Source organism: Mytilus californianus, unplaced genomic scaffold (genome assembly GCF_021869535.1).
Source record: "Mytilus californianus isolate M0D057914Y unplaced genomic scaffold, xbMytCali1.0.p SCAF_1, whole genome shotgun sequence".
In the NCBI taxonomy this organism is placed as follows: domain Eukaryota; kingdom Metazoa; phylum Mollusca; class Bivalvia; order Mytilida; family Mytilidae; genus Mytilus; species Mytilus californianus.
Window position 1 is genome coordinate 87,063,991 of NW_026262581.1, and position 21,078 is coordinate 87,085,068.

At 32.1% G+C, this 21,078-nt stretch overlaps 1 protein-coding gene and 1 long non-coding RNA gene across 3 annotated transcripts in view; one reads left to right on the forward strand and one right to left on the reverse strand.

The window, feature by feature from the left end:
* Positions 1-10,877, forward strand: part of LOC127709010 (major facilitator superfamily domain-containing protein 1-like) — a 46,986-nt gene extending 36,109 nt beyond the window's left edge. For both annotated transcript variants that reach the window (XM_052214273.1, XM_052214281.1), the window contains 5 exons: positions 4-124; positions 2,136-2,273; positions 5,434-5,573; positions 7,040-7,154; positions 8,985-10,877. In XM_052214273.1, coding sequence (XP_052070233.1) covers positions 4-124; positions 2,136-2,273; positions 5,434-5,573; positions 7,040-7,154; positions 8,985-9,110 — 640 coding nt within the window. In that variant the 3' untranslated portion in view covers positions 9,111-10,877. The remainder of the gene's footprint in view (positions 1-3; positions 125-2,135; positions 2,274-5,433; positions 5,574-7,039; positions 7,155-8,984) is intronic.
* A 9,249-nt stretch (positions 10,878-20,126) lies between these two features.
* Positions 20,127-21,044, reverse strand: LOC127709349 (uncharacterized). The gene is made up of 2 exons (XR_007985610.1): positions 20,671-21,044; positions 20,127-20,508 (listed from the first exon to the last, which is right to left on the reverse strand). It is a non-coding gene; the product is annotated as an uncharacterized LOC127709349 (long non-coding RNA).
* Positions 21,045-21,078: the final 34 nt, after the last annotated feature.

A 21,078-nucleotide genomic window follows, 5' to 3' on the forward strand; every position in this document is an offset into this window, starting at 1 on the left:
CAGTGATTTTATTTTTGAAAAGTATAAAGATAAATATGACTTCAGTAAGAGAACATCCTCCATATTGGCTGGTGCTGTATATGATGTTTCTATGGTGTTATCACCATTTCTTGGTGGTTTAATTGTAAGTACACTATGTTTACATTGTTAATGTCATGTTGTATTTATTTAACTGTAAATTCACATTTACTCAGTTTTCTTTGAATTCACACACATGCAGTGTTTCTGTCAATTTTCATAATAATATATTTCTTTTAAATTGTCTCCACCATGTTGAATTGAGAAAAAATACAGGTCCATTTTTTGTCTCGCCTGAGATGAAATTCGCAGTATGCGAGACATAGGGATTACTATCCGGCGGCGGCAGAGGTGTGAACTATTTGTTTAACGCTTTATATTTCAGAAGGTAGAAGACCTGGTTGCTTCATATCTTGTATGAAGATACCTTATGTTACGAAGTTTCTGTCTGTCATGTCCATTTTCCTTGACCTCATTTTTATGGTTCAGAAACTACTTGAAAAAAATAGTTTTTTTTTGTCATGTGAATTTTTCACTTATTATGAGTAATAGGATACCTATATTTGTTATATGGGTTCCTTGCAAAATTTACATGTTCTTTCCAGACAGGGTTTACCTGACCTCGACCACATTTCATGGATCTGTGATCAAGGTTAAAGTTACATGATTAGGTCCGTTTCTCAGCAGTAGGTCAACTATGTGTGGTGTATGGAATGATTGTAAGGTTTACATGTCAGTCTGGCAGGTTTCATCTGACCTTGACCTCATTTTCATGGTTCATTTGTCAATGTTAAGTGTTTGTGTTTTGGTCTGTTTTTCATGAACTATAAGCAAAAGGTCAACTATTTGCTGTAAGGACAAAAAGAAGACACAAATTTTGATCAGGTAAAAACAAATTTTCAGAATATTACCGAATTTTTCAATTTTTTTAGCAATGGTCGATTCTGTTTAGATTATTGCACATGAAGTTATTTAAATAAAATTTCTCAGTGAAACAGCGTGTTGCACCTAACTTTGTACTTACCTTAGTTTCTGTGAATAATTACAAAGGTCATAAAAAAATTTGGTACAGTGATCTATAATTCTAAATACATGAATGACTGTTTTATGTTTATGTTCAGACTTAACGATGTTCACTACATTTTGTATGCTCCACCTAGGATAGTAGAGGGGCATTATGTTTTTCGGTCCATTAGTCCGTCCATCCATCCGTCTGTCCCGCTTCAGGTACAAGTTTTTGGTCAAGTCAGGTTAAAGTTTTTGGTCAAGTCAGGTTAAAGTTTTTGGTCTCAGGTTACAGTTTTTGGTCAAGGTAGATTTTGCTGAAGTTGAAGTCCAATCAACTTGAAACTTAGTACACATGTTCCCTATGATATGATCTTTCTAATTTTAGTTCCAAATTAGAGTTTTGACCCCAATTTCACGGTACACTGAACATAGAAAATGATAGTGTGAGTGGGGCATCCATGTACTATGGACACATTCTTGTTTTTAGTTTATTTCAAAATTACAAGCTTTTAAAAAGACTGTTATAGATTGATAGTATATAAATAACGCAACTAAATAAGCAGAAAAAGTGAAAGATCCATGTTCTTGTTTTTGACATATAAGCCATTGAAAATTTTAAAGGAAATGATTCTCTCTCTATTTTTCCTACATTTAACTTTAACATATTTTTTTTAAAACACTATGAAAAAATAATAAGGATTTTATAATATTGTCAAAAATGGCTTTTTAAACTATGTGTTTAAAGTATTGAAAAAAAAAGTAGGGGTTAGTGGGAAAATTTGTAATTACAAGAATAAAACCAGAGGATTCTGAATATCTGACAAAAAGTCAAAAACAAGATCAGTGAACATCCTTACCTACAAATCATAGAGGAATGATATTTTGTTAGTGTACTTATTTGGTTCATTGACTTCATATGTTTTGCAAAGTTAACATGTTAGATTATTGACATTTTGATATCAACATTTACACTTTACTATCAAATTTACATACAGGTGAGATATATCTCTGTGTCAACAGTTTATCATTACATTATATTGTAGAATTCATGAAGCTTATTGATTTACCCTGAAAACAGTATCTGAGTTGCTAAACTTTATATATTGTAGGATGTTATTGGAATGAGAGGAGTTCTTGCCTTAACTTGTGCCTTGTTAACTATACCTGTCTTTGGAATACTAGCTTTTACTTATGTATACCCACTAGTGGCAACTTTATGGCTGGGAATTACCTATTCTTTTGCTGCAGTAAGTTATAATTAGGGCCCCGCCGAATGGCGGACGCCCTATAGTGATCAGTCTGTCCGTCCGTCCGTCCGTCCTTAACAAATTGTGTCCGCTCTATATCTAGAGAACCATTAGGATTTCAAAGTTTATACTTGACATGTATATTAACCAACACCAGAGGGTGTGTCATAATGTATATACAACTTCCTAGGTCAAAGGTCAAGGTCAAAAACTGGTTTTAGTTGACAACCCCAAGTCCTATGGTAAATATCGTGTCCGCTCTGTATCTTGAGAACCGTTATGATTTCAAAGTTTATACTTGACATGTATATAAACCAACACCAGAGGGTGTGTCATAATGTATGTACAACTTCCTAGGTCAAAGGTCAAGGTCAAAAACTTTGGTTTTAGTTGACAACCCCATGTTCTATGGTAAAGATCGTGTACGCTCTATATCTTGAGAACCGTTATGATTTCAAAGTTTATACTTGACATGTATATAAACCAACACCAGAGGGTGTGTCATAATTTATGTACAACTTCCTAGGTCAAAGGTCAAGGTCATAAACTTCGGTTTCAGTTGACAACCCCATGTCCAATGATAAAGATACAATTTTTTACCACACATTATTCACAGCGGGGCCCACAGAGATGGCTCCCATCTCAATGATATCTAGTTAGAACAAGGTTTTTCTGGTTTCCGGACAAATACTTAAGTATTAGTCAATGGATCTCTATGAAATTGTACCTCAAGGTTCCATACACAGAAGGTTGGGGTCGATTTTGTGGGTTGTGGCTTTAATTGTTAAGAAACTAGAGGCCAAATAGGGGCCAAAAACAAGACTTTTCTAATATTGGCTAAGCTGGTTCTAACATAAATTATTTCTGATCTATATAAAGAAACAACAAATACTGATATTGCAGGAGATACACACCGAACAGGGTGTTTTAATTATTATATTTAGTTTGTAAACAGATTTACTAAGTATTGCTCAACAGCAAAGTGTTTTAAATAGGTCTACATTGAGGTCCAAAGGGTTCAAAATTAGACTTTGTTTGATTTCATCAAAAACTGAATTCTTGTGGTTCTATGATATGCTGAATCTAACTGTGCATTCAGATTTTCAATTTTGGGCCCTGTTTTCAAATTAGTCCATGTTAAGGTCCAAAGGGTCCAAAATTAAACTTCATGTTTTTTTTTTTATATGCTGAATCTAACCATGGAATTAGATTTTGGATATTGGACCATTAAGTAGATTAAATGTCCTATTTCAAATTTTTAAGTTATCTGACCACATTTATTCTGTGTCAGAAATCTATAATGTGTCAAATATTTAATTACTATCCAAATTCAGAGCTGTATCAAGCTTGAATATTGTGTCCATACTTACCCCAACTGTTCAGAGTTCTACCTCTGCGGTCATATCCAGCTGCGCGCATTTTTATACTTGTAAATATCTTGACACCAATATAAAAATAAGAAGATGTGGTATGATTACCAATGAGACATCTCTCCACCAGACCAAATAATGTAGAAGTAAACAACTATAGGTCACCATACTGCCTTCAACAATGAGCAAAAGCATTTTGAGATGTTAAATGTTGACAAATATAATGCCTACCCATGTCAATATGAGTATAAAGCATGACATGAAAGAATTATTTTGGATTCTAAAAGAAAATTTAGAACTTGTACTTCTAAGCCGACCTATAAGACATGTAGAAAGGCACCCATTTTTGTCTCGCCTTCAAAAGCGAGACATAGGTATGGTGTTTCCGGCATCGGCGTTGGCGGCATCAACAATGTATTAGTTTGTGATTAGGTCTAGTTTATGGTGAACCACTAGTGGTAGGTCAATGATATTTGGTATGCAGTTGTATTAGCATTGGCACATCTCATTTCCATGGAGATTATTTGGCCTTGCCCCTCAGTCATGGTCTATTGACGTTGAAACTTTTGCCTAGTTTACATGTATTAGTTTGTGATTAGGTCAGTTTGTGGGGAACCACTAGTGGTAGGTCAATGATATTTGGTATGCAGTTGTATAAGCATTGGCATATCTCATTTCCATGGAGATTATTTGGCTCCACCCCCTCAGTCATGGTCTATTGACTTTGAAACTTTTGTTTAGTTTCCATGTATTAGTTTGTGATTAGGTCAGTTCAAGGGTAACCATTAGTGGTAGGCCAATGTTAATTGGTATGCAGTTTTATAGGTATTGGCACATCTCATTTCCATGGAGAATATTTGGCACCACCCCCTCAGTCATGGTCTATTGACTTTGAAACTTTTGCTTAGTGTACATGTGCCAGTATTAGTTTGTGATTAGATCAGTTTAAGATGAACCGCTAATGTTAAGTCAATGATATTTGGTATGCAAATTTATTGGCATTTGCAAGTTTTGTTTCCATGGAGATTATATAGCCCCACCCCTTCATGTTGGTTGATTGACTTTGAAACTTTTACATAGTTTACCAGTTAATGTTTGTGTTTAGGTCTATTTAAAAGGAATGACTTATGGTAAGTCAATGGTATTTGGTATGCAGTTGTATTAGCATTGGCACATCTCATTTCCTGGTTATTGCTGAATTTTTAGTTTCTGTTCTCTACTCAAGTTAGCCTCAACCAAATGTTATGAGACTTCCACACAATGCTTATTACCACAAAACTCAGTTTAAGTTCAAATTTGGGTAGCGTCACTTTTACCGTTCTTCAGTTATGTCCCTTTATAACTATATGATATGCAAGCGGGGGCATCATCTGTGTCCACATGTGGACACTATCCACATTTATTTTTTTATACATGTGTGTTTATTTGGTGTCTGTATAGCTGATAAAAATATCAAGTTAAGATGGCTTTTATCCTCATTAGCTGTAAACATAACTTGAAAAAGCTGAACAATGTTTACAATGAAGTAATATACATTCTCAAATAACAAGAATGATGCATGTCAACTTTTGAGATCTCTATACCTAAATGGGGGGGGGGGGGGGGGGGGGGGGGAGTGAAATAGAATGCTACATCAAGGGCATGTCCAGACCTGTAACTACAAGAACATCCAACTATATGATGATTTTAAATGTACTCAGACATATCAAGTATGATGGCAAGACCACTCCATTACTAGTACAAGTTCTTCATGAAAAACTTACTACAAGAAGAAATTTTGTGATTTGTAGGCTAGTATGTGGCCATCAATCCCACTTGTTGTGAGTCAGGCTACGGTTGGAACAGCTATGGGATTAACTACCTCAATACAGATGATTGGTATAGGAATATCAAACTTGGTTGTTGGTCAAATACTGGGCAAAAGTCAAGAGTAAGTTTGTCTATTATAAAAAATTTTAAATAGTTTCGCTGACCCTGTCTGCCTGTGTCTACGAATACCTTTATTCTGGAAAATTTGGAAATCGAAAAATTTAACCTTTGATCCCTTGCAAGAATGAAAATTGTTATGCCTTGCCTATGATGGTTGGGGCATTGCCGGTATACAGGTAAAAACAATTATTAACATATTTTTTTAACCCATAACATTAAATCAAACAGACCTGGAAAAATCCAATTGCACGAGTTCGCAATCTATTTATATCTATGTTTATGTTTATATCTGGTTATATGACCCTCAGCAGTCTTCGGAGGTCACATTGATGGTTAATTAGATGGCGTCTAGACTAAAATACACATGAAATGCTGATACATACTATCGAGTCTATGCATAGTAAACTGTTTATTTTTGACTTTTTATAATTTGGATATGCGTTTGAGTATGTTATAAGGTGAATATAAGAATTTGAGTCAAATCGGTGAACATGAATTTGACATCTAATGCCCCTTTAAGGTATGATTGCCAATGAGACAATTTTCCAACAGAATCCAAATGATGTGGATATAAGCAAATATATAAAAACTATAAAAAAATATTCTGAAGGTTTACAAAAAAGATTCAAGAGTTTTTAATTGTTATATAATTTTACAACTTGAATGCAGAAATAGCAATGAACAAAAATGGCTTTATAAATATACCTTAGAATAGAAAAAAGTTGATGTGACCAATAACAAATTAAGGGGTTATGCTTATACCTGTAAAATTCAGAAATGGTTGCTAATTACAAGAAACAACCTTTTGTGTTTGGTATTAAAAGTGAATAGTACCGTAATACAGGTTCCTATAAATGGATGAATATATGGCAATTTTAGGATACATATTGTATTTTTATTGAAAAAATATATGTTATTATTAACAGACAATTGAGATCATTACCTAACAAATAATCCAGAATAATATTTATATTTTCTAACCAGTAATCCATAATAATATTTATATTTTCTAACCAGTAATCCAGAATAATATTGTTTATGTTCTCCTTCGCTTTGATCATCCAAACATAAAACTTTTCTGATTACATAAAAAAAAAAAACTGAAGACTAGTATGAATTGAGAGACGCACCAAAGCAGTTTTAATAAATAAATATTGGTTAGCATGTAATGTATTACAACATAACGTTAATAACGAATTATTTATAAGTCCAAAACATCAGCACAATCCTGGAGTCACAATCTACAAATACAAATAGTATGAATTAGAACAAGAACAACTTATATACAATGGCATTATAATAAGTAATATCAGAATATAACTGTAGAACTCGCTTTGGTGTTTTCTCGATAATTAGAAAAAGGCGCCAAAAGAATTATATAAAGGTCTTGAACCGAATTACTTCTGATTACACAAAGAAAAGTAAATATAAATATTTTGATAAAATAAGAAATATTACTACTTTCAGTTTGTCAAGAGAAGATACATTATTGAGATGGAAATATGTTATGATATATCTGTTGGCCAATTCTTTGGCCTGTGTTGCTACCACTACAATTCTTAATCTAAATGATAAAAGGAGGGTATGTATTCAGCTACTTTATTCATGACTAGTTTATATTGGACGTTAACAGGTATAAGTTGTAATGTGAAGTGTACTGAAGTGTAGTATATACCAAACTGTGCTTTATTAACAACATGATTTATGAACTCACCATTTAGAAAATACCATGTATAAAATTTGTATCCAATACAAAAAAGATGTACTTGGGAATATCACTAATTTCAAAGATGTGTAATACACAGATAATATTTTAAATGACATTGATAGGTCAAATTTGCAAAGCCAAATATATTTAAAATTAGCTATTGTTTTATTTTATATTAAATACTTGTCTTTTGTTGTTTAGAGAGATGACTTATTGTGTAGAAGGGTTTTGGCAGAGCTTCCAAAAATGACTTAAGGGCATACGATACAGTCACAGGAGAGATAATGATGTTGCTAACATAAAATCTTATTTTACGCGACGTCAATCTGTGAAAAATCGGGAAAAGATGCATTTTTCAACTGATTTTAATCATTAGCTGGAAAATGAATAAATCAACGCCTCTTTTGAAAAATGACATTTGATTATGTATGAAGATTAGTTGTACCAATTTTTATGAAAAATTCACTGATGAATTTTTTTTTTAAATTAGATAAATATACAGCAAAAAATGCTGGTTTTTTCTTAAATCATAAACATTTAATAAAAATGAATTATTTCAAAAGAATTGATACATAAAACTAGAGCATACTTATGTGAAGAAGATATTCCAATTTTTTTTTACAAAAATCCGCTTGTGCTTATCTTTTGAAACAAAAAAAGTTATGTATGTCTAAGATAAGATAAGATAAAGACGTTGATTGCAATAAGCACAATTATGCTATAGCATATTTAAATTACAACATAATCATGTGTAAGCAACATGAAATTTATAATAAAATATAGTTATATAAAACAGCAAAGAACACAATAAACATTATGAACACTTTGTTTATGAAAAAAGACAATATATTTAACTATGTCTGTCCAAAGGATAGATTTGTCCAAGAAACTCAAAAATTTCGATCCCATTTATTTTTAAAAGTAGCACATGAAGGTATATTTTTATTACATATATTTGAAATGACTAGGTTCAAATACCTTGTATGCAAATTTTCGTCAAGAATTCACAGTGGGATCGAAACTGTATGGTGTGCCCTTAATCCCTGTTTTGATTCTCTTTTTGTCCCTAGTGCAGTGCACTACCAGGGACATAGATATATAGGGTTTATGTCAGTCTTTCAGTCCAGTCCAGTCTTGTTCTCACTCTCCCATGTGCAGTTCTTCCATGATTTTTATGAAATTTATATCAACAATGTCTTGTTCCAGTTAGAAAACCAGTGCGGATCAATTATATCTAGATGAGTTTTGTCCCTTGGATATGAAAATTATATGGAAAATTGCACTGTAAGCACTCTCAAGCCTTCATTTCTTGAAGGATTTTTATGAAATTTATATCAAAGGTTTATATCATCAATATCTCAGGTGAATATGAAAATCAGTGTCGATCAGATATTTTTAAAGTAGTTATGTCCCTTGGAAATGTAAACTGTATGGAAAATTGCATTGTGAGTGCTTTTTAGCTTACATTTCTTGTCAGATTTTTATTAAATTGGAATATAAGGTTTATATCTTTCTTGGATGAATTCAAAAATAAGTGACCATCAATTATTTTTACAGAAATTTTGCTTCTTGCATGTCTTGCAAAATAGAAAATATTTGGAAATTTATCTAAAAATGTCTTGTAATGATTTAAATTAAAAGTTTACAATAGAAATAAAGACTAAAATAAATATATAAATTATTAGATTTTTGTGACCTTTTTAGGGTGGTATATTAAATCTTAGCAGAAAACAGAAGATGGCAATAGCAGAACAAGTAGCAAAAGAAATAGAAGAAGAAGATGAGAGGCGACCTCTATTAAGAGATGGTAGTAAACCCAGTATAAATTAGACATGGAGTTAACTAAATCAATAATGACATATTTAGATTGTGTTAATACTCAATGTTTGTACATAGTAGAATAATGCATTCAACTTGTACAACGGTCCAAATTTAACTTTCCTGGTGGCATCAAGTACTATTTATCTGTAGATTTATGAAAAGTATAATCTAACAAGTACATAAAGGCATGTAAAAATTACAAGCACTCGATGTGGAAATTTCATTTGGTTTTTCAGTCAGAACAACCTCTGCTTGTTATTTAGTAATAATTATGTGTTGTGCTCCAGTATGTATTACTTTGCATTGATTGTATTATATTTATTATGTCATTATACCCCTGGTTTATAAAGCACAGGTATGTAATAATAAGGGAGTCTGTCCGTTCATTCTTTCGTTCCACTTTTGATATCCACAACTTCTCCTGAACTGCTTAACAGAATTTTAACAAATTGTCATAAAATCTTACTGACATGATGTGCTTTTGCATCTCCTGTTTCATTTCTTCCTCCCAATGTTTTTTGGGGTTTGCTTTTGGGTTTGCTTTGGCATGACATGGACTTTGTAATGTCAACATACTCAAGTACTCAATTTTATACACTTTTCCTCCTAAATGCCAAATCAGGTTTGAATAAAACTTTTTTTTAGAATCTTCACCATATAATACCATTGTGCAACTATTATTTTGTTTTTGGATCCAAATTATTTTTGGTGTTTCCTTAAAGTAGTAAATCATTGAATTTGCCATTGCTCTATCTTATTTGTATCTACAACTCCTCAGAAACACTTTATTAGAATTTATTGAAAATTTCTCTAAATTTTAACCATATATGTGCACTTCATATTCTGTTTTGGGATCCAAAATATTTTTTTTTGTTTCCTTAAACGAATTGCTAGTTGCAAGGGTATCATTGTATTAGCTTTGTTTAGCAGTACTTCTAGTTTTATTCGATATTAATTTCAATTACTTAGTAACTTACATTGTAAAAATTAATGCATTACTTTCTTTAGATAAGAAGTGCAGCTATTTGTTGATTATGCCAGTTGAGATTTTGTTGTATTATATTTGTATTTTTATTTAATAGATAAATTGATACAAAGATTATGAAAACACAATTATTCATTAGGGCTCTAAAAAGAGCACTTTTCCTGGTTTTGCCATAATATTTATATTTATCTTACCTCCTATACACTTCTAGGAATATCATTGGTTAAAAGTGAACATGTGAAGACCCTGTATATTTGATATGGGGTTAGTGGGCGTGTTTCATTTTAATATACGGTTAGTAGTGGTGTTACATTCCTTTATAAAAACAACACGGCATTGAGCAAAAATCTGAAATGTTTCGCCCGGACAACAGATGAAGAAATTGATGATGAACGATTGAAAATAAATGCAGAATACACATTAAAAGCTAACAAGTTGTTATTGTTGGCATTTGTTATTGTATAGACCAATGAAAGTAGGTTCTTAATTTTGAAGACTTAATCACTTTGCCACATGTTAAGATAGTAAGATAAATTTGTTACACAGTGTGCTAGTGACCTAATACCATATATATGGGGTCAGTAAATTCCTTATGGGGTTCGTCGCTCTCACCCCATATGGAATTTACTGACCCCATATATATCGTATTCGGTCACTAGCACACTATGTAACATTTTGAGACATATTACAAAATTCATTACTTATCAATTGTTAATGCTCAAATTATTTACTATAATTCAAATTATATATCTATATTTGTATATTGAGAATGGTTATGTTATAAAATATTTATCAAACTTCCTCGTTATTTATTATCTCCCTTTTATACTGAAGAAATGTTTGCATTGTGTGAGATTGACAATTAATGGAGAAAAGAAGTTTTAAGGATCTTCACACATCTTCACTACATTTTCTTATTTGTAGCTCACCGTTCCGAAGGAACAGTGAGCTTTTGCCATCACTTGGCGTCCATCGTCGTCATCCGTCCGGTGTAAACTATTTCAAACATCTTCTCCTCTGAAACTATTGAACCAATTCCAACCAAACTTAAGCTGAATGATCCTTAGGGTATCTAGAATAAACTTTTTGTTTTATTTTCTGTTTCATCAAAAAAACATGGCCGCCATGGCTAAAAATAGAACATAGGGGTAAAATGCAGTTTTTGGTTTATATCTCAAAAACCAAACCATTTAGAGCAAATCTGATGAGAAGTTAAAGTATTCATTAGGTCAAGGTCTACCTGCCCTGAAATTATCAGCCAAATCGGGTATATGATTTTTAGGTTATTGCCCCTGAATTGATGATTTTAAGGAAATTTTGCAGTTTTCGGTTATTATCTTGAATATTATTATAGATAAAGATAAACTGTAAACAGCAAAAATGTTCAGCAAAGTAAGATCTACAAATCTGACCAAAATTGTCAATTGACCCCTTAAGGAGTTATTGTCCTTTAAAGACAATTTTTCACAATTTTTTCATCTAATCTAGTTTGCTTACTTTAAAAAATCTTCTCCTTTGAAACTGCTGAATCAATTTCAGCCAAAATTGGGCTGAATGAGTTTCAGAGTATCTAGTATAAATTTTGTATTTTATTTCCTTGTACGTCAAGAAACATAGCCACTATGGCTAAAATGGAACATAGGGGTAAAATGCATTTTTTTGCTTTTGAAGAAAATATGACAGATACAAAGAACATTTAAATGGCATTTTTAAGCCACTCATTAATATATATTGAAAAGCAAAAATAATCATTGATGAAATATTTAAGATAAAAATTACAGGTGAGCGATTCAGGCTCTTGAGAGCCTCTTGTTATATTAAGGAACCTATACAATTAACAACTGTTATTTTGGTATGTGATGTTGGTAGATAAAAGTGCTGTATCACAGCCTGTAATAAAGACACTTGTATGTAATCATATCAGCACTAGCACATATCATATCTATGAAGATTATTTGGTCCCACCCCCTTGTATGGTAAGTCAATGACATTGAGATGTGCCAATGCTTATACAACTGCATACCAAATATCATTGACCAACCACTAGTGGTTCCCCTTAAGCTGACATAATCACACACTTTAATATGTAAACTAGGCAAAATTTAAGTCAATAGACAAATGACTGGGGGATAGAGGCCAAATAATCTACATAGAGATGAAATGTGCCAATACTCATACAACTGCATATACCACTTATCATTGACTCACACTAGTGGTTCCCATTAAACTGACCTAATCACAAACTAATGCATTGTTGACACCGCTGCCTGAAATAGCATGCATAAGTCTGGCCTTATCAACTTCATTGAACCAAGACAAAAATGATGTCAGGTTCAGATAATTCCTGTACAATGGACAGGAATCTGTTACACCACTGTCCAAGGTTACGGGGAGGGTTTGCGCCTTCAAACATGTTTAACCCCGCCACATTCTTTATGTGCATGTTCCAATTCAGCAGCCTGTTGTTCAGTGGTTGTAGTTGGTTCATGTCTGTCATAATTGTTTTTCTTAAATTGTTTTGTTATAAATTAGGCTATTAGTTTTCTCAATTGAATTGTTTCATATTTTTCATGTCCGGGCCTTTATAGCCGACTATATGGTATTGGTTTTTCTCATTAATAAAGGCTGTATGGTTGCCTATAATTGCTTACATCCATTTATATACATGTAGGCACATCTTACAACGATTCCATACACCAAATATATTTTTTTTATAATTATTTTTTGCTATTTAAAGTTTTTCTCTATCTATGATAGAAGTCTTGGTGGCCGAGTGGTCTAAGTAGTCCAAGTACTATATCACTTAGCCTGTCAACACTGAAGTTGTTACTATAAATCAGGTGACAGGTGTGCTCGACTCCAATCTTAATTGACTATAATTGTGAGTTTCCTACCGAAGGTCAGTGGTTCTCTCTTGGCAGTCCTGCTACCTCCACCTAAAAAGACTGACTGCCACGAAATAGAACAATAGTGCTGAAAGTGGCGTTAAATACCAATCAATCAATCAATCAATCTATCAATTATAGTCCAAGATAACAGGAATAAAAAAACAACTGGTAAAAAATGTCATCTATAAGGAGTTGTCTGACAATTTTTTGTACCAATAGACCGAATGTTGATCTTGACCTTGTGAACATTTATTCCCCTTCCACATTTTCTGTATATATACCAGTTTACAAGATAATAGAAAAAAACATGTGTTTAACCCCTATGTACTATTTTTAGCCTTGGTGGCCATGTTGGTTGGCAGGTGGGATCATCAGATACAATTTTTAAACCAGATACCAATATAAAATTGATACAAAATTTGGTTCCAATTAGCCCAGAAGTTTCAGAGAAGATTTTTGTAAAAGTAATGGACTACGATTTCAACATACAGATGATGACTACAGACAATGGACGCAAATTGATGGGTAAAACTCCCACTGGCCATTGAGGTCAGGTGAGCTAGAAATAGGTCAAGGTAAGATAAACCCTGTCAAATTGACATGTTCACCTTGGATACAAACCAAATATAATAGCTTAGCTATTATAGTATAAATTAAGAATCTGATCATATCCTAAAAAAACCATGAAAATGAACCCTATCGGACTGCCATGAACACCTTACAAATATATACATGTATACACCGATCTTTTACTTGATGTGAGAAACTAACCTTACTCGATGTTGATTTATGAACTATAAAATGAGGTCAAGATAAGGTGAACCATGCCTGATGGACATATCTCTGTATATTCTTTATACCAGGTATGTTACTCATACTAATTTAAAATATCATTAATTGATTGATTGTTTTTTAATGCCACTTTCAAGGCTCTTGGCTATATCATCATGGCCAGTTTTTATAAGTGGAAGAAACCAGAGTATATGTAAAGAACCACAAACTTTCGATAGGAAAAGTGATAATCCTTGTCAATAAAGTTTTGAGTTGAAAGCACCTGCCACAAAGGTGGTTGGTAATCAAAACCTCTTGTGTTTACAGGCTAGTGATCACTGTAGATAACTTCTTAACTTCTTGCAGTCATCCGACCATGAAAATAAGGTCAAGGACAACAGACATATGTCAGATTGAAAATTCAGAGTATGTGCATTTGTATATAAGATATTGATTATTAGGTCTTCTTCTGAAATATAAAGCTTGATACAAATAGTTTACGACCCAAACCTCTCCTCTGCTGAGTTAGCATCCCTCAGGTGAGCCAAAAAAAAACCTTAATAGATTTTTATGCAAGACATTGAACCATGAAAATAAAGTTAAGGACAATAGACCAATGCCAGCTAAAAACTTCTGACTAAAAGGCATCTGTATACAAGAGATGTATCTTCCAGCTCTGCTACTGCCTGAAACATTAACCCATAAAAACTTATGCTGTCTGCAACTGTGGAATTGGCATCTATTCTTGCAATCTGTGACATTTATTGCGGATGAGGCAAAACTGTTGGCCAGCATTTCACTTTTTTGGGCACTTTATTCAAAATTTCAATCATGATTTGAAGTGATATAATAATAATGTATTGCATTGGTTGCACAAAAATACTGTGATTTCCAATAAAAATAAAAACCACAGGGGAAATAATCCTGTAATTTCATTCTTCTGATGTCCTACAACAGAAGGTGTTGTTGATATGTTGTCAGTGACATTACATCGTAACAAAGTGAGAACAAATATGTACTTATTTGATTTTTATATACTACATTAATTTCACCTCTGAAAATTGAATTTTTTCAATATTTGATTTCTTCGATAAGTTGTTCTTTTTATTACATTGACCTGAATGTTAATAAAGTATAAAATACAAGGACCTACAACCGACCATGCAAGGGCTGTATAGTTATAACCAAATAAGATATATGACTTGAACATTTAGTTTGTCAAACCCTGAGTTCTATGCTTCCTAGGCCTGAAATTAAAGGAAATCTAGGAGATTTTGTGTCCAGCTTAACAATAATTCCTTTTTTTTTCACCTATAAGGGGCTGTAGCTTCTACAAAAATAGTTCCTTTCACTCCCTCTTATGTTTATTTATCAACTTAAAACATTTTTCATTTTGAAATAATGGAATTGATACGAAGGGCCAAATAATCCCTTTACTGCACTACCCCTTTGCACAAAACAGCATTGTAACATCTTTATTATGACTTTTTATTTTAATCTCTTCTCACCCTACAACATATCTCAAAGTCATCCAAATGAAAATATATTGTGTACCCTCTGAATACCAACACAATTACTGACAATCACATGTATCTATTATTATTACAGTGTATTATTAATTTTTTAAAGGGAGATAAATCAATTTATATTCATAATAGATTACCTCCCTTTGGCTACTTACTTAGCCCATATGGCCCGAGAACACAGTTATTTCGTAGTGCATTTCTTTTAGACAATAAAGTCAAATTAAAAAAATCGCACCTGCTCTATCTCAAAAAGAATTTTACAGTGTAGTGTACTACTATTGGGACAAATAATATCAAAATTATAGAAAAGTCTACCAGCTCTAACTCAAAATATTGACAATTCTATGTTAAGGGGGTCTAAAATTCAGTTTGACAGCTTCAGACATACTAGTTTTTGACCTTTTTTAACTGGACCAAATCACTACTTAACATAAAGATTCAGCACCCAAATTTTTTTAACATGTAATTTCATCCCCTTACTTAATATTTCATGCATAAAATATAAAGAAATAAATTTGGAAAGTGTATGAAAAAAATTTGCAAGTTATACACTGTCCACACTAGGGACTATATTTGTAGACAACGACAATCGAAGGATGATAACTGTGTCCTCGGACCTAATAGTATAGAAAGACTTGACCAATTCTAATTAAACTTTGCATGACCTAAGCTTAGGTAATTATAAGATAGTTGGCCAAGTTTCATGGCCATAGGAGATATATTATAGAAACTATGGCAATTTTAATATTGAAATTTAAATGTTTAATTTTGACGTTTAAATCAAATAATTTCAGCTATCAAGATTTGGGCTTAAAAAACTTAAATATTGAAAAAAATTGCTTTTGAAATGCTCTTAAATATAATATATTAAGTATTAAAAGCAACTGAACACTCATTTGATTTATCAGATTTATTACAATTATATAAAAGTCAAATTTATATGAGCCTGTGCCTGAAAATAGAGATTTTCGAATTAAGGGGAGCCTTACATAAACATGCATTTTTTTCAACCAATTTGAAGTTTTTGAAGTTTTTTACCATAAATTATTCTTTCATATATATTAAATGTACTTTAAATGGAAAGAAAAGTTACAAAAAGCATACCAAATGAGTATAAAATGGTCTTAGGCTATGTAAGACTGAACATTATTTAGTGTCAATTTAGGCCGTAGCACATATTTACATATAAAAATGCATACAGAAGCTATAAGAAATGGAAATTTGTTACTTTTTGCTCATTTCTATACTAAGATGTCATGATACAAGAAGTCTAATTGCAAAAGAACTCTTGCATTCAACTTTTTTTGAAGACAGTATGGTCTGATGCACAGTTTTTTCACTTTTCAATGGAAAACTTGCATGTAGTTTTAGTCTCAACTGGCATATATTTGAACCACACACTATCCTACAGAAGAAAATAAAGGTAGTATATGAAATGGATAAGGTGCACAGATCATTGTCAAGTGCCTTTTTTACAGATTTAGTGAAATTTTTATGATGGACTACACATTCTATGTACAAAGCTCTTCACATTTCACATACATTAAACAGGCCGTTCGACCAGGGCCTAAATACAACACATTTTGCACATTTTTTCTGTGATAATCTACTTTTCTCTATATTCAGAGTTCATAAATGGTTAATAGAATTTGAATTAATCATAGAAACACAAATATCAAAGCATAAAAAGCTGTCAGATAGAAAGTCAGCATGCCTCTTAGGATTAAAAATGGAAACTGCTTTAATATGCTTATTTTAGGCGTATGATGTCAAAATGGGACATTATAACAGAATTTCTTTCAAATAAAGATGTAAATCCTTTACTTTTATTGAGTTTGACAAATTGAAACCAGCAAACCATTCAGGGACGTTGCCAAAGTACAGAATCTACATTTCCTGAATTCATCTCTTAGGCCCGAGAACACAGTTATTTCGTAGTGCATTTCTTTTAGACAATAAAGTCAAATTAAAAAAATCGCACCTGCTCTATCTCAAAAAGATTTTTACAGTGTAGTGTACTACTATTGGGACAAATAATATCAAAATTATAGAAAAGTCTACCAACTCTAACTCAAAATATTGACAATTCTATGTTAAGGGGGTCTAAAATTCAGTTTGACAGCTTCAGACATACTAGTTTTTGACCTTTTTTAACTGGACCAAATCACTACTTAACATAAAGATTCAGCACCCAAATTTTTTTAACATGTAATTTCATCCCCTTACTTAATATTTCATGCATAAAATATAAAGAAATAAATTTGGAAAGTGTATGAAAAAAATTTGCAAGTTATACACTGTCCACACTAGGGACTATATTTGTAGACAACGGAAATCGAAGGACGATAACTGTGTCCTCGGACCATATGTTAGAAAACTAACTAACTGTCTCATCATGGAATGTCTGTGGTCTTGGGGATAAATACACTGATGATTTATTTATTGATAATATCAAATCTGATATAAATGTTATACTAGAAACATGGAAAGGAGAGAATGCTGAAACTCGAAAGTGTAGAAAAAAACAAAAAAAATCTAAAAGACACAGCGGCATTATGATGTACATTAAAAAAGAAATTTTCAAGGGAATAACCAATTTATCTAAAGAATCTACATCTCCAAATAGAATATGGCTTAAACTAGATAAGTCCTTTTTCGGATTTGAAAAAGATTTATTTGTCTGCGCTGTTAATATACCCCCTTACAATTCTACTCATTTAGATGATAAAAATATGGTTCTTGGGTCATCGTCATAAAAAGACGCAAAATTCAATATTTAATTACAAACACATTGTTCTAGAATCAGTAAATGAATATAAGTCCTTAGGAAACTTGCTCTCACAAAATGGAAACTTATTATCATCTGCTGAAGCACTTTCGAAAAAAGCTCTTAAAGTTATGTACTCTATCAAAAGCTATACAAGAGGTCTGAACCAATTTCCAGCAAATTTATCTGTTCATTTATTTGATTCTTTAGTTCGTCCTATTCTTACATATAATCGTGAAATTTGGTATATGGATGTGTACAGATCATACTATAATGCAATTGCTAGAGCCAGAAAAAATAATTCTCCTTTGGATAAACTCAATATTATAGATAAGAGTCCCCCTGAAAAAATCACAGTAAGTTTTGTAAATTTACACTTGGAATAAAGAAATGTGCCAGTATCATTGCCTCTAGATCTGAATTAGGAAGATTCCCCCTTTATTGTTTCATTGCCACACAGTCACTTTTGTATGAAGACCAACTTTTGAGTGAAAACTCATCTGATTTACTTAAAGAGTGTTATTCTCTTTCAAAGTCACTTCATGAACAAGGTATATACTCATGGTACTCATATGTAAATCATATTAGGTCCGATAATAATATTAGCAAACCAAAAGATGAGTCTAAAAACAAATACAGAGCCTGTAAGAAACAAGAAAATAAACAGCTGCGCCATGAGCGCATGATACGCCCGTCGTCTTGTGTGTGAATTTTTATGCAATAAGCATAAATAGTTTCTGACATACGGCGTGACATGCGAAAACCCCCTTTTTTTTTTTACAAAAAACTCAATATCTCTAAAATAAAATTTGGAATCAAAACCAAAAAGTATACAGATCTTTAGATTAATATAACTAAGAAGTGTGTAAAATTTTAAGCAATCATCATAAATCGTTTTTGAGATACGGCGCGACATGTGAAAACCCCCCCTTTTAAATAAAAAAAAAAATCAATATCTCAAAAATAAAATTTGAATCAAAACCAAAAAGTATACAGATCTTTAGATTAATATAACTAAGAAGTGTGTAAAATTTTAAGCAATAATCATAAATCGTTTTTGAGATACTGCGCGACATGTGAAAAACCCCTCCCCCTTTTTTTACAAAATACTCAATAACTCAAAAATAAAATTTTGAATCATCACCAAAAAGTATACAGATCTTAAGGTTAAAATAACTAAGAAGTGTGTAAAGTTTTAATCAATAATCATATACTGTTTTTGAGATACGGCGCGACATGTGAAAAACCCCTCCCCCTTTTTTAACAAAATACTCAATATCTCTAAAATAAAATTTTGAATCATCACCAAAAAGTATACAGATCTTAAGATTAATATAACTAAGAAGTGTGTAAAGTTTTAAGCAATAATCATAAATTGTTTTTGAGATAAGGCGCGACATGTGAAAAAAAACACACACCTGTTTTAGTTACTAAGTTCCGTAACTCAAAAAGTTTTAATCTTATTTTCACCAAAAAGTATACAGATCGTTTGACCATCATAAGAAACAACTATATTAAGTTTCATGAAATTTGGATAAGTCATTCTCAAGTTACGGTGCGACATGTTTACGCTGGACAGACAGATGGACAGACAGACAGACGGACAGACAGACGGACGGACAGACAGAAGGACGGACGCCGAACATTTTTATACCATAATACGTCCTGTCAAAAATCTGACGGGCGTATAAAAATACTATAAAAATGAACTACAGCAAAGATATAAAGAAATATATGACAATAAGATATCATCTCTTGATATCTTATTGTCATATAGTAAACGTTTTTTGTTAAAGTATGTAAAAACTGAATATAAACAAAAAATTAATTTGACAAACCCTAATCTTGATACAAGAAAACTTATATGCAAATTCAGAATTAGTGATCATTCCCTCGCTATTGTAACTGGAAATTATAAAAATATTCCACACCCTCAAAGACTGTAATAGGTGCAAAGTTCTGGATGATGAATCCCATTTCTTTTTACTATGTAAAATAAATAATGTTTTAAGACATGTCTTTTTTAAAGATTTATAAACCCAATACAAAGATTTTTCTGATAATGAAATGAAATATATTCTAAATCAACTACATTTTTATACGCCCGTCAAATTTTTGACGGGACGTATTATGGTATACAAATGTCCGGCGTCCGTCCGTCTGTCTGTCTGTCCGTCCGTCCGTCTGTCTGTCTGTCCATCTGTCTGTCTGTCCGTCTGTCTGTCCGGCGTAAACATGTCGCACCGTAACATGAGAATGACTTATCCAAATTTCATGAAACTTAAGATAGTTGTTTCTTATGATGGTCAAACGATCTGTATACTTTTTGGTGAAAATAAGATTAAAACTTTTTGAGTTACGGGACTTAGTAACTGAAACAGGCGTGTGTTTTTTTCACATGTCGCGCCGTATCTCAAAAACAATTTATGGTTATTGCTTAAAACTTTACACACTTCTTAGTTATATTAATCTTAAGATTTGTATACTTTTTGGTGATGATTCAAAATTTCATTTTAGAGATATTGAGTATTTTGTTAAAAAAGGGGGAGGGGTTTTTTACATGTCGCGCTGTATCTCAAAAACAGTTTATGATTATTGCTAAAAACTTTACACACTTCTTAGTTATATTAACCTTAAGATCTGTATACTTTTTGGTGATGATTCAAAATTTTATTTTTGAGTTATTGAGTATTTTGTAAAAAAAGGGGGAGGGGTTTTTCACATGTCGCGCCGTATCTCAAAAACAATTTATGATTATTGCTTAAAATTTTACACACTTCTTAGTTATATTAATCTAAAGATCTGTATACTTTTTGGTTTTGATTCAAAATTTTATTTTAGATATATTGAGTTTTTTGTAAAAAAAAAGGGGGTTTTCGCATGTCACGCCGTATGTCAGAAACTATTTATGCTTATTGCATAAAAATTCACACACAAGACGACGGGCGTATCATGCGCTCATGGCGCAGCTGTTTATTGTACTAGTCAGCAAGTGAAATCTTTAGGCTCCTTTATTAAACAGTCTTTGGAACTGAGGACA